The 14,792-nt window shown below is 38.7% G+C and overlaps 1 protein-coding gene across 7 annotated transcripts in view; it reads right to left on the minus strand.

Moving 5' to 3' along the window:
* The window catches only part of RAP1GDS1 (Rap1 GTPase-GDP dissociation stimulator 1), a 153,303-nt gene extending 139,430 nt beyond the window's left edge, over window positions 1-13,873 (minus strand). For all 7 annotated transcript variants that reach the window (XM_032861279.1, XM_032861314.1, XM_032861305.1 and 4 more), the window contains exon 1: window positions 13,679-13,873. In XM_032861279.1, coding sequence (XP_032717170.1) covers window positions 13,679-13,682 — 4 coding nt within the window. In that variant the 5' untranslated portion in view covers window positions 13,683-13,873. The remainder of the gene's footprint in view (window positions 1-13,678) is intronic.
* Window positions 13,874-14,792: the final 919 nt, after the last annotated feature.

Consider the following 14,792-nt stretch of genomic DNA (forward strand, 5'->3'; position numbering starts at 1 on the left):
CCATTAGGGAAATGCAAATCGAAACCACAATGAAATATCACCTTATCTGTCAGAAAGGCTGAAATAAAAATCACAAGAAATAATGAGTGTTGGCAAGGATGTGGAGAAAAAAGAACCCCTGTGCGGTATTGGCAGGAATATAAATTGGGACAGCCACTATGGGACTACAGTACGGAGGTACCTCAAAAAATTTAAAAATAGAAATATCATAAAATCCAATAATTCCACTACTGGGTATTTACCCCATGAACACAAAAATGTTATTTTTGAAAAGATATACACACCCCTATGTTTACTGCAGTATTTACAAGTCAAGATATGGAAGCAACCTAAATGTTCATGGATAGATGAATGCATAGGGAAGATGTGGTATGTGTACACACACACACACACACACACACACACACACACACAACACACACACGAGTATCATGCAGCCATAAAAAAGAAAAAGAGGAGATCTTGCCATTTGTGACCACATGGACGGACCTAGAGGGTATTATGCCAAGTGAGTTAAATCAGACGGAGAAAGACAAATACGGTATGATTTCACTCATATGTGCAATCTAAAAAAAAATAAAACAGATAAACAAAAAGCAGACTCAGACCTATTAATACAGAAAACAAAATGACAGTTGCTAGATGAAAGGGGTATGGGAAAAAATGGGTAAAGGGGAGTGGAAGATAGAGGCTTCCAGTTATGGGATGAATAAATCATGGGAATAAAAAGCACAGAACAGGGAATATAGACAGTGATATCGTAAATAGCATTGTACGGTGACAGATGGTAGCTACACTTGTGATGAGCAGAGCATAACATGTAAAGAAGCTGAATCACTATGTTCTATACCTGAAACTAATATAATATCATGTGTCAATTATACTCAAATAAAAAAACCTAAAGTAGAAAATAAAAAAACAGATAAACAAATACCCCGGAGTGAAGTCTGTAGGATTTAAGGTAATAGGAAAAAGTATGGAACTGGGGACCTCATACCCTGCCTAAGAACAATTATCATTAACCGTCACCAATAGGAAGGCAGGCTTGGGGATCCTTAATTTTAATTTTTTCAAGAAAATGTCACAAAATAGATTTCTATCAGAAATTTCCTGGTACTTAAATGTTGACAACTAATTCCAATTTCTAAAACTTCCCTAACAAAATCCATCTGTAAAGTATATTTGGCCCACTGGCTGCTGGTTTGCAAGCCCTATTATAAACATGCCTATAATCACTACAGCATAATGCTGTTAAATAAGAAGACTGACCTAAGTCTGTTAGACATGAACAAACAAGTATTACTGAATGCCAACAAGAAATATGAACACTGAGTGACTAAAATTATATTACTGAATGTGTTATAGGAGTCCCAGAAGTGAGAGATGTCCAGAGAAACTGAGAGGTTGGTAGGAGAGGTTGGTAGTCTTCATGAAACAGATTATGGAGAACGAATAAGAAGAGAGGAAAAAAGAAGTTATTCTAGAAGGAGGAATAACATGAACAAAGGTATACTGACTGGTGTTGTCACTGATGAAGTATATTTCAGGGTCAGTGATTGTCAAAGGAAGATGTATTTCAGAGAGAGAGAGAAAAAAAAGGTAACAGAATTCTATAGATTTTGAAAGCTAAGAAGAGTTTAATTTTTTTTTTTTGAAGATTTTATTTATTTGACAGAGACAGACACAGTGAGAAAGGGAACACAAGCAGTTTTCCCGCTGACCAAGGAGCCTGATGTGGGGCTTGACACAGGACCCCGGGATCATGACCCGAGCTGAAGGCAGACCCAGCTGAAGGAAGACCCACGCCTAACGACTGAGCCACCCAGGCACCCTGCTAAGAGTTTAAACTTAAGATGACAGGCAGTTGAAGCAGTATTAGATTATTAAGGAGAATGATATAATAGATGCAGTATCTTTTTAAGAGGATTAATCTGGTTGGAGCATATAGAAAAAAAGGAGCAAAGAGTCTAGTATTAGGGAGGCCAATAGTATAGGAATGAGGAGATGAGGGCCTAGACTCGAGTAGTAGAAATGTTAGAAAAAGAACAGTCTTCCATTAACCTATTTGAGTAAATAAGTAAATGAGTAAATCCTTGATGTGAGTGTGTGTATATGTGTGTAGGTATGTATATTTGTGGATGTGTATATATGTGTTTTTTTTTCATTAACAAACTGGAGCTGGTCTAGTTTAAGGAACAGAACACTAGTATAGGATTAGGAAATTAAGATTCTAGATCTGACACTACCCCTAACTCAATGTGTGAACTTGGACATGTCTCTTAACCTCACTGACCTGAGATTCTGACCAGTGTTCCCTACCCTGGACAGAAAGAGGCCATGATATGGTTGTTTCAGGCCCTGGATCTTACAATTCCAAAAACCATGAACAATTTTAAGTCTAGTCAACCTTTGAACAACACAGATTTGAGCCACACAGGTCCAACCTATAATGAGTGTAGGGGCCTATTTAGCCAGAGCGATTCCATCCGGTTAAACTGTGATTCTGTTTATGCAGTAAAACTTAAACTGACCCTGCCCCGCCTCCCCCCAGGGGAACTTACTTAAAAGCAAGTCCAGTACTTGCTTTTAAGTAAGCAGTCCCAGGTAACAAAGCCCAAATACAAAGGCGTATCAGGTCAGGTGGAGATAACTGGTCCCAATGCAGGGGTGAGTCGGGTCAGGTGGAGACATCCAATCAGTAGAGCGCACGTACTGTCTCCCTAGCTACCAAGGAGTGTGGGCCCCACATTTTGGGCACCAATTCTGACCAAGGTGATAGGCTAGTTCAAATAGCTACTATAGGGTAAATTGTAATTCAATTGGCCACCCGTGTGTGACCTAGCATGACTGTGCAGCTTTCTCTGTGTGTTACAATCTCATTGGCCACCTGTGTGTGGCCAGGCCCAACCACATGGCCTCTGCTCTATAAAAGTTAGTCTGTAAGGCAGGGAACGGGTTGCCTCTTTGTAAGAGACGGCCCCCACCAGTCAGTTTGACGGTCAGTTTGATTCTCGATGCTTGGCGCAAAATAAAGCTTTGCTTGACCTTCGCTTTGTATCAGTCTCGCTCCTTTAATCATGGACCCATTATTGGGGGACCCAACAGTGAGTCCAATGTATTGTTTTCAATACAGTACAGCACTGTAAATATATGTTCTCTTATGATTTTCTTAATTAACATTTTTCTTTTTCTAGCTTAAAAGAATACAGTATGTAATATATATAACATACAGAATGTGTGTTAATCGACTGTTCTCAGTAAGACTTCAACAGTAAGTTATTAGTAGTTAAGTTTTCAGGAGAATCAAACATTACATGTGGATTTTTTTACTCTGTGGGAGGTACATGCCACTAACTCCCATGTTGCTCAAGGGCCAACCATACCTAGATAAAAATATAATTTCTGGTTTCTTTTAAAAGGCCCCAAATCTTTCCCTAGGCTTTCCCTTCCCTAGGCTCATATTCCTACATGGCAAAATAGTTATAGTTGAGTAGGGAACCCCTCTTTTATGTTAGGCTCATACCCTCCAGTTTGCCATAATCCCACCATTTCATGTCGTATCTCCAACTGAGACCCAGTGTTAGTTGCCATTCACCATGCTTTCATTGCTGTTCTTACTACAGTAGAGAAATATTTTCTCACTTTTGTCTTTTACCAAAAGTGAGAAAATGAAAGACATTTTCCAAGAAAAAGGGAGAAAGCATATATCTTTATGGAAATTAAAAAAAATATATTTTTGTTATTTAATATGGGGGGGGAGATGTACCTGTGTCAAAAGATTACCATTTAACCCTCCTTAATCATGTAATTTCTTCATTTGAGTTTGGGAACCCTGCTACATGTGTTGGCAAGTTATTAAAAAATATATCTAAGGAGAGAAATGATCAGATTCACCTTTTAAACAAGTACTCAAGCAGCATGTAAAAACTGGTTAAGAGGGGAAATGCTGGGGGAAAGAACATCTGTTACAGAAGAGTGAAATGGTCTCAAGAAGGGGTGATAAAACCCTGAACTGACAGGTAGACAGTGGACTGATTCAAAGAATTGTTAGAACTTAGGGAATCTCATGGCTATTAGAAAGATAAAGACTAGATTTCAGGAATGACTGGATGGGTGGTGATACCATTCACCGAGCTAGGGAATTCACAGGCTTTAAAAGTAGGGGTAAAGGTGAGGTAGTATAGCAATTAATCTATAGTAGAAATAGGCAAACTACAGTCCATCTCCTGTTTTTGTATGGCCCAAGGGTTAGAAGTTTTACATTTGTAAATGGTTGAATAAATCAAGAGAAGTATATTTCATGATGTGAAAATTACATGAAATTCAAACTTCAGTGTCCATTAACAAAGTTTTACTGAAACACAACTCACTCCTTTATTTATTGTTTATATCTGTATTCACATTATGATGGCAGAGTTGAGTAGGTAGACAGAAACCATATATATATCATATATCAGTTTACACTGTTTGAAGTACTACAAATTACAGTGGCACAGATGTGCCTGTCCATTGTTTTGAACGCCAAGTGTATTGTCATATCACAACACTTCATTTTGATCATTAAGTCAAAACAGGAACCATATACTTCAAATGCCATGCTTTTAAAGCATTATAAGTGGTGCGTGGATTATTTTGTTATTGCATAAGATAGCAAACCAATGTATCATGCAATGACACTATACCTACACTGGAAAAATTCTACACCTATATTACCAGACTAAACATTCATCATGTTCACAATTCATAGGAAAGTAATTATCAGAGAAATTAGAAAATATAAAACACAGTTGCTCATCACAGCCGAATTTCTTTACAAAAATAAAAATGAAAATGAATCTACAAAGTAAGTTTCTAAGTGGCTCACTTATTAACCAAGCAAGGAAAGCTGTTTGCTCATGGTAAGCTGAACTGTGTTCTGAATACAACAATCAAAGAAACATTTGGCGAGGGGGTGGGGGGTGAGAACACAACTGTTTGAGAATAGCCTTTCTATCATGATAGCTACTTGAAGAGGTAAGGACACAGGGAGCAATATCAATATTCAACTAAAAAACAAAGTACATGATTCTGAAAGATTTTCATTGGTTTTTGATGAGTTGACAAACAGTGATACTGCTTAATGTTATTTTTGGAACACTGATGTCGAGCATGACGCAACTAAAGAATTAGCCTCTATGAAGAGTCTGAGTAGAACAATAGGCAAGTTTATTTTCAAATCTGAGAACATAAATTAATTCAGTACAACCTGAAGTGGAATCTGCTAAGATGTGCTATAACTGATGGTGATAAAAATGTGACGAATGGAAAAAGGCTTAGCTGAACAAACTTACAAAGTTTATGAAATGTAAGGTATTTAAAGCCTATGGTTCTTCATTATATTATTCATCAGCAGGCATTTTATGAAGAAAATATCTTAAACTACCATGTATTATTGAACCAGTAGTTTCAATTTCATTCACTCTCACAGACATAGCATCACCAGTTCTATATACTTGGTAAGTAGAAGCTGAATACCCTGACTTGCCTCATCACACAACAGTTTAATGGCTTAGTAATCAACAATACAATTTTGTTGTTATTTTCTAGCTCAAAGGTGAGATGAAATTTCTGGGAGAAAAAAATAAAAAAGATACACCTTAACCACTATTATCAAACAATGAATGACTCTGGAAATTAGATTTGCTGCAGATTTGATATTTCCTAAAATCTGACCCGAAAATCAAGGCAATATAGTGCTTATATGAGAAATTTCAACTATGCTGTCACTTTGACAACACTGTTGGAAACACAAGTAACCATCGATCTGTTATATACACTTCTTGTGCAGTCAAATGTTAAAAGAAGAAGATCTCAATGCATATACAAATTTGCAACAGATATATTTTGCAAGCTCAAGCTATGGTTACAGCAGTGTTTTTCAAACCTCATTTAAATGCAAAAGAAACTTTTATACATCAAAAATACACTTAACTAAGCAACTGAGGAGTTTCTACCTTTCTGTCGGAAGCAGTTAACCTGCAATGTAGTAGCATGCTAAACAGCAAATATCAAGAGAATAAGAATATAAAAGAATTCTATAAATTCCTTTCATAGAAATGAATATGCTCATTAATAAAATCATATGCTCATGACTGATAACAGTATTCGGCAGTATCTATCTGTGTAAAAACATGTTTCAAAGACAAAATCCATTAAATCACATTACAGATCTGTATTAACAAATGAACATCTGGATCAATTCTGATGATACGGTAACTCTGAATACCAATTAAGTGAAATGCTATCTGAAAAACAGAATTATAATATTTTCATTAGATTTGTATTGCAATAACTTGTGTTCACTTGATGTCGTACTTTGAATTCAGTCAACAAAATATTTGTGGATATTTTTCTCTCATCATATATTTCTCTCTTATGTATGTAATATCTTTGATTTTGCCTATTGGCCTGCAAAGCCTAAAATACTTAGCATCTGGCCCTTTATGTAAAAAGCCTACAAACCTATGCTCTACAGCGATGCTATTGAAAGTGCAACATCATCTGCCAATGTCTTGACAATGCAAATTCTCAGCCCACCCAACACCTACAGAATCAAAATTTCTGAGGGTGGGGCCCAATAATTTTTTCTTTTTAAAAAATGCTACATGATTCTTAAGTAAGCTAGAGTCTGAGAATCACTGCTCTGAACAGGATTTTAGAGACTTAGTTCTCTTCCCCTGCATAAATTGTCCGATTCTGTGAATCAGTAAAATGGGGACAGTGTCACCTACTTCACAGAATTGTTGAAAAGATTAAATTAAAGCATTAACATAATTGACATCAATAATTCTTAAATGATAATAGTAATTATTAATTCATTGGTGTAGTAAAACCCTCTTGTACCAGCCCATGAGACATGATTATTAAATTTTTAGGAATTTTATGAAGCAGTTATTAAAACAGCCATTACTAACCTTATAAGCCTAAATAAGTTATGCTTAAAAAAGGTATTAATACTCAAAACTCATAACTACTTAATTATTTTACTACATTTCACTATTATCTGTATCTATATGATGGATCTACTATATAATGGTTTGCTGCAGCTCCTCTTGTCCTAACTATACATTCACAGGATATCAACAACCACCACAAATCAGGGCTTTTTTGGAGAAGAGCTTTTGGTTAAACATGAACCATCACACTTCTAGTTAATCATTATTAAAAATTGCATGATGAATTTCATTTTGAACTGAATGAGTCTGAATTAACTATGCATGTAGAAATATTTAATAATCACCTAGATAAAAAGATAGCCCATACATGTATATGTGCCTACATATATATTTTTTAAATATTTTATTTATTTATTTATTTGACAGAGATCACAAGTAGGCAGAGAAGCAGGCAGAGAGAGAGGAGGAAGCAGGCTCCCTGCTGAATCCCAGGACCCCGGGATCATGACCTGAGCTGAAGGCAGAGGCTGTAACCCACTGAGCCACCCAGGTGACCCTGTGTCTACGTATATTATAGTCCATACATGTATTATATAAAGTGCCTACATATAGCCCAAACATTATATATAGTGCCCACATATTATATGTAACATATGTAGTAACCTATATTGTTAAATGTATGCCTACATATACTATAAATATAGTATATGTATGCCTATACTGACTACATATATAGTATATGCACGCATACATATGTAATAATATATATATACACATATAGTATATGTAGGGACTAATAGCATATAGATAGTAGTTGAAGTCATAACTATGGACAAAATTAAGCAAAAACAGCCTTTAGAGCAGCGGACAGATACAGAGCTCATATGGAAAAAACTCATTTTCTGTACAAAAAGTTAGAAGGACTTTGGAGTTTGTAAGCTACAGCTCAATTTAACACTTCCATTTATTGCTATCCTAATTCTCACTTTTAACTTCTAGAATGGTTCTAGCAACAAAAGTTTTATAAATTGATATGCTGAGAGAATGACATTACTCTGCAATTTGAATCCAGCCTTCGTATCTTACACAGTATGAGTAATGGTATTTTAGGCCATTTAGTTAGACAAAGCTAACAGGTTGTTTCAAACCCTGAAGTGCTACCTATAGACATTACTATTTTAACACTAAAGAAAAATAAATTATATAAGGATCATCATGGCATATTTAAGACAATGATATTGAGTATATTTCAAAGTTCAGTTTCAAGGAATCACAGAATTCTTTAACCAAAACAGACTTCATAACCTACTGGTAGCTTCATTTATTATTGCTCTTTTCTCCACAAGAAAGAACTGTTTGCCAAGTTAAATGCCTAGGAAAGTATAAATTAAGTATGAATTTAAGTATAAATTTAAGCATAAATAAATTTAATAAATATATCAAATAAATATTAAATAAATGCTAATATATTAAATATTAAATAATATAATATTAAAATATATTAAAGTATAAATTGTTATCTGAACATTTGATTATCTAAAGTTAACATGAAGTTCTCAAAGGAGTGGATCTTCCCTCTCCACTCCTCCTGATGTTTTAGTATTAAAAATTCAGGTAATTGTTTTTTTTTTTTTTTAAGATTTTATTTATTTGACAGAGAAAGAGAGATCACAAGCAGGCAGAGCAGCAGGCAGAGAAAGAGGGGGAAGCAGGTTCCCTGCTCAGCAGAGAGCTCGATGTGGGCTCAATCCCATGACCCCGAGATCATGACCTGAGCCAAAGGCAGAGGCTTAACCCACTGAGCCACCAAGTCACTCCTAAAAATTTGGGTAATTCTTATGGCCACTGCTGGTGCCACCAATAACACCAGAATTGCCCAAATTCAGGTGACCTGGAATCTCTGAAGAGGAAAGCCACACTATTTTCCCCAAAGGCACCCAGAAACTTCCATTGTGAAAGTTAAAACCCAACAGTTCTCAAAATGAATTCGGGCTATCCTAACTTCCCATATAGTAGTACTAGAGACTTCAGAATATGACTCTACCAAAGATACTGAATTTAACCCTTTTCCCATCTGAAATAGATATATGGGACACAGATATAATGCCAACATAAGGAAAATTGCTGAACTAGGCAATCTGTCATTTATGCTCTTCTAAAATAATAAATTTGATTACCACTTTACAAAAAAAAAAAGTATCACTCTAATTCACAAAAAAACAAGTAAAAGTACTATTTTCTACATTTATCTGTGAAACCATTCCTGAACTTAAAAATAAAAGAGGGGGGAAAATTTCTCTATAAAGCTAATATATATTTATAGAGAAAAAAAAAAACTCCAGGAATTAAGAGTATAGTAAGAGACATAAATATAAGTAGAGAAATCCCAAATTCACAAAATCTAATAGTAAATAAAAAGTAATAAAACCATTCATCAGTAAAGAGTGTATTTTAGGTAAAATGCCATGTAAAATTATAAAACCATTTCTAAACTCACTCTGCACAACAGATATTCCAAGCATAAAAAGTATACTATACTAAGACATAATGACATAAAAACGGAATGTCAAAGAAATGTGAAGCACTATGGTGAAATTACAAATTATTCTCAGGCAAGAAAATAGCATGTGTCATTCCATGTAAAGTGCAACGTTTTAAAAATGTTTAAAGAAACCTATGCTTACTTAACATATCTTCAAATAGGTCAAGGGATATATAGCATGAATACATGGTGAATTTTTAGTTCCACTTACTTGTTACTCAGCCTCTACAACTGACCTCCATATCTACTACACCTTTTAAAGCTGCTTTTTAGAAAATATCCTGGGTAATATCCTAATCAAACCCTATCAACACAGATCCTTTTCTCAGTCCTTACCACTCTGTCCCAAAGCAACGAGCATTATTGACCATTTAGTCTTTAATGAAACTAGCCACAGGCCAATTCTGGTCTTTCACTCCTACCTACTTCTCTTTCACTGTCATTCAGTGTCGTTCAGTCTCATTCCATTCTTCTTCCCCAACAATGGGTCATTCCTCAAGATTCTTAACCTTGGACAAATTTTCTTCTCCCTGTTGCCTCTCAGCCTCCAACCTAACTTGAAATATCATCTCAGGATATTTATGGATAACTTCCTGTTCAAATCCTCTCTTAAAAGTTTAAATAACTGTTTGTTAAATTTTTTTCTTTTTACCTAGTTTTTACCTAAATATTTTCTTACCTAGTTTCAGTCAGTCAACAAACTTTTACTGCATGGCTACTATGTGCCAGAAACTAATGTTAAAAATGTATTCAAAACCTAATGAGAGTCCTTGTCATCAATGAGCAGAGAATCTAAATGTCCAACTCATCAGGTCCAAAATTGACTGTTCATATTTCCTCTTCCAATGGATTAAATATATATTAATAGTTCTGCATTTTCTTTATCGCCCAGGCGATACTATATGTCTTTCTCAATTCTATATTCCATTCGTTGGCAAGTAAATCCTGTTCTTCATTTGCAACATTCTATTTCCACTTCCACAGCCTAGTTCTGGTTGGTAAATATTTTCATCCAAACTACAACAAACACCTTCTGAAGTGTTCTCTATTTTTTCATCTAACCCATCCTTCAATCAATTAACAGATTAATTTTCTAAACCACAGATGTGAGCCATCACTTAACTACATAAAAATGTTTCATAGTCCCTCAACAGACAAGTCAAAGTCCAAAAAACCTCAACTTAGCATTTAAGGTCCTCCATTATCTGGTCTTTACCTACAAATACTTTTTTTTCTCTGCCACCCACTCTTACCTTACCTTTTGCTCCAGCCAAACATGGCTATTTAATCATCCTTGAGTGGTCTCTATCTCTAGGTCTTCATTTGTGCAATTATCTCTCCTGCTAACCCCATCCTAACAGTCTCCATTCATTTCTACCTTTCAAAAGCTTAATCAACCTTTCGTTCAAATAACATCCCTCTTCTAAAACCTTCTCTCCGTGCCCTGAATCTATAATACATGTAAAGGTCTTTTATATCACTTATACTTTATTTCTATTACAGCTATCTGTGTACGTATCATATTGTTCCTATTAAGGTTATATGCAACTTGAAGTATGTCTTATCTCTGTCCTCCCACAATTCATTGTACATGGGTGATATTCAATAAATATTAAGTACACAGTGAATTTATGATAAAATATCTATTACAGCCATGGCCCATAAGACAATACAGGAAGTTTTCTTCACTTTCTTACAGAGAGAAATCACTGCCATGAGAATATTTTTTTTAATCACCTTATTTATTTCTTAGAAAGACTTTAAAAAGTGATTTCTTTCCCATCATCAGTCAGGATACCTCTTATGTATGTATCAATTGTTGTAACTTCCTTGGCTCCAAATATGAAACTACTTCACAAGGTTTCAATTTTATGTTATTGCATATACCTAGTAACCAAACACTAAACCTCCTTACCATGGAAGACAGCAGTGTAGAAGGAAATGATTTGCCTAGAGGCCACCCCAAAACCCATACCTCTGAGACAACCCAACTTTCTTCTTTTTTTTTTTTTTTTTTTTTAGTAAGAAGAGGACTCGTAGTATAATTATACTTCTCTGTTCCCAATTCCTCCAAACCTCCATAGTATCTACCAACCTGAATGTTCAGAGCCAATACTTTCAGGTTCATAACTGAAAATAATAGATAGGTTTTAAGTTCAACAGTGAACTCACCAAAGATTTATTGAATATCTACCATGTTGAAAGCACTATGGGGTACCCCAAAATTAGTTAAGACATAATTCACATCTTCAGGAACTCATGACTAAATGCACAACACACACACATAAACAACTCCATTATAAGGCAGATTATGTAAGTTGTAAAAAGCTTCCAACAAGGTACAGAGTGTTATGAGGAGACTGATTTAATCAAAGAATATCTGAGAAGCTTCATATGAGAGATGGGTTTCTATCTGAACATTCTTTGAAATCAAGCAATAACATTCAAGATTTTGAAGATCAGTTATTTTTAAATAAATAATTTTAAGTATTTTCATTCTTAAGTATTGCAAAAGAACTGAATTTTTTTTACTGAAAAGATTCTGACTCAACATGTAAGTTAAAATTTTATTTAAATGGATTTTTTAGCTCACCTTGAAATATGGGTAAATGTATTTTAAAGGCCAAACTTGTGGCCTATAATTAAGGAGAAAAAATTTGTTATGTTCAGGGAAAATTCACAATGTGTTCAATAATCTGAATTAATACTTATTTAAAATTCTACTCCTAGAGAAAAGCTAGGTCCGTATGGGTCACCCAATTTTACATAAATTTGTTTAGCATACCAACAGTACATTAAAGGGAGGGGGGAACCGAACTGAAAATAAAATTCAGGGCCATAGATTCATTTTTCATTAATACCACCTCCTCCTCCAACACTAGCCTCTTCCCAATATATGGCCAAAGGTCTGAAACAGAGCTTGGAGGATCTGCTTTTCCAGTAAGCTCCATCGACACCATTTCTAGATTTAGATACTTCCTTGAAGATTCTAAGTTGCCGTGACTGAACTCTAGACGTGTTGAGCACTGTACTGACAGATAAAAAGAACCACACAATCATTTTAGGCTTAAAATAACTTGCACGGAAGGGGTGGAAAAAGTCCGAGTTGACAGATGCGAATGCAGCAAATTTTAAAAAGAGGAAATTATAACAGGAGTGGAAGCAAACTAGGAACATGTCGAAGTATGGTATTCCAAATTGCTACTATTAAAAAAAAAAATCGTCTTTTAATCACAGAACTCATCAGACGTTTTTGTAATTACTGAACTTAAAACTTCAGCAATATGTTATGAAAAATTTTTAAGATAAATTATATGTAGGTTTATAAAACATATTTGGTTTTAAGTATCTCACCCAAAACAATTTCTTGAGATTAACCATGCATACAAAGCAACTAAAATCAGATTATGTAGATTAAGGCAGGGAAAGCTGGGAAAAAATAACTAACATGTAAGTTCGGTAACATGTTACAGGGTGCGTTTCCTCCTACAGCAGACATGCGAAGGAACCGAAAAAATGGGTTGAGCACAGCAATATTGCACACTGTAGTCGCCCAACACGAATTCAACAGCTAGCGGTTCTATCCATCCCTCCTCACGTTCCTCGTGGCCTCTGACAAGTCATCCTTTCAACCTATGAGACTGTCCGTTCTCCCCCATCAAAAATAATCTCCGCGCAGGTTGTACAATCGCCCTGACAAACTACTTGCTCTCACTTCCCCGCCTCGGGATGAACAGTCCTCAAAATGGGGAAAGGTCGCCCTGACAGGGAAGTTACGCGAAGTGGTCTCTCTCGCGGTCGGACCGAGCCTCTACACCAGCAGACGCCGGGGAAAGGAAGCGGGTGGCCTCCGGAGACCCGGGGATGGGGCAGAGGATGCTAGCCCGCGAGGCAGGCTCCGCGGTGCCGGGGCACCCGCTCGGGCAGGAAGAATGGAGGAGGGGAGGCGCGGCAGCGAGGTGCCCGAGAGCCGGGCGGCGGTCCGCCCCGGGGCCCGACCGCACCCCGCGCTCGGGACCCTCCCAGCCCGGGGACCTGCGTGCGTTCCGCGTGCGCCGACTCTCTCCGGAGGAAGAGCCACTGTATTACACGCGTGGATTGGAGAAATCCAGCAACTTTGCGCGAGAAATGCTTCCCACCCTGCAACACGCCGAGAAACAGAAAAATGTCAGGCGATGGCGGGGGAGGAAGGATGACTTACCCATGTTTCTCCCAGAGGGTGAGGAGCCAGCAGGGCGAGGCGAAGGTCTCTGGTGAGGGCGGCGCGGCGCTGTGTCCTCCCTCTACCTCAGTCTCTCCCGCAGCCAGGGAGGGACCCACGGGGGGCGGCCGCCAGGGAGGAGCAGCTGCTGCCGCTGCTGCTGCTGCAGGCGGCGCGGCCGCGGCGGGGACGAGCGGCGGGGGGCGGGGCGGGGCGGGGCGGGGCGGGCGCAGCCTGCGGCGGGCGCGGCTCCGAGCGGGCGGGCGGCGGGGACGCCTAGCCGGCCTGAGGAGCGCCTGCCTGGACTCGCGGCCCGGGAGGGCCCCGCCCTCTCCACAGAGCATGCTCAGTGCCGTCACCCCTTCTCCCCTCCCCCGCCCCCGAGGCAAGTGAATCTGAGCGTGCGGGTGGGCGTGTTTGCGGACCAGCTGCAGCCGCCGCGCCCCGCCTTGATGGCGATCGCTTGAGGTGCGGTGGATGGGCCAGAGAGGATAGAGCGCGAGTATACTGAGTCCCGAATGCTACTGGCTGGCTTGACCCGGCTTGCTCCCCGACCCCGCCAACCCACACCCGGAAAACGGGCCCGTGTTCATTACGGGACAGCCCTGCTGTACAGGCGGGAATTTCCCGGAGGAGACGCTTGGGTGGGGGAAGCAGGGCGGACATCCTGAAACGAAGCTGGAATGGACGTATAGACGACGAAGCCAGTGCCTCTGGCAGATAGGTTCCTGGGGACGCCCGATTTCCAAGCAGTCTGTGGGGTCGCTGGGAGGGCTATTAACCTCAGCGGGCTCAGCAGTGGGATAGTGGGGTTGTCTTGGCTGAGACTAGTTTAAAAACAGTCGTCTGGGCAGTCGAGAAGAGCGATCGCCCCAGGGTTTTCTCAGGGAGTGTGTTCTTAGAGAAACGCGGCCTTCCATTCCCCGGAGAAGCCTGAAAAGCCATTTAACTACGGTGCCCTCGGGCTCCACCCTACCGGTCTGTGCACAGCTCCGCCCCACTCCCTTTGACGGTGGCGGGAACAGGGTTACCAAGGCAGGAGAATGAAAGTCGGGCTGAGTAAACGGCAGCCCCGCCCAGCCGGCCCGCCCGCCGGAGTTTCCTCGGTCCGCCC

Source organism: Lontra canadensis, unplaced genomic scaffold (assembly GCF_010015895.1).
Source record: "Lontra canadensis isolate GAN:19392208 unplaced genomic scaffold, GSC_riverotter_1.0 scaffold1, whole genome shotgun sequence".
Lineage (NCBI taxonomy): Eukaryota > Metazoa > Chordata > Mammalia > Carnivora > Mustelidae > Lontra > Lontra canadensis.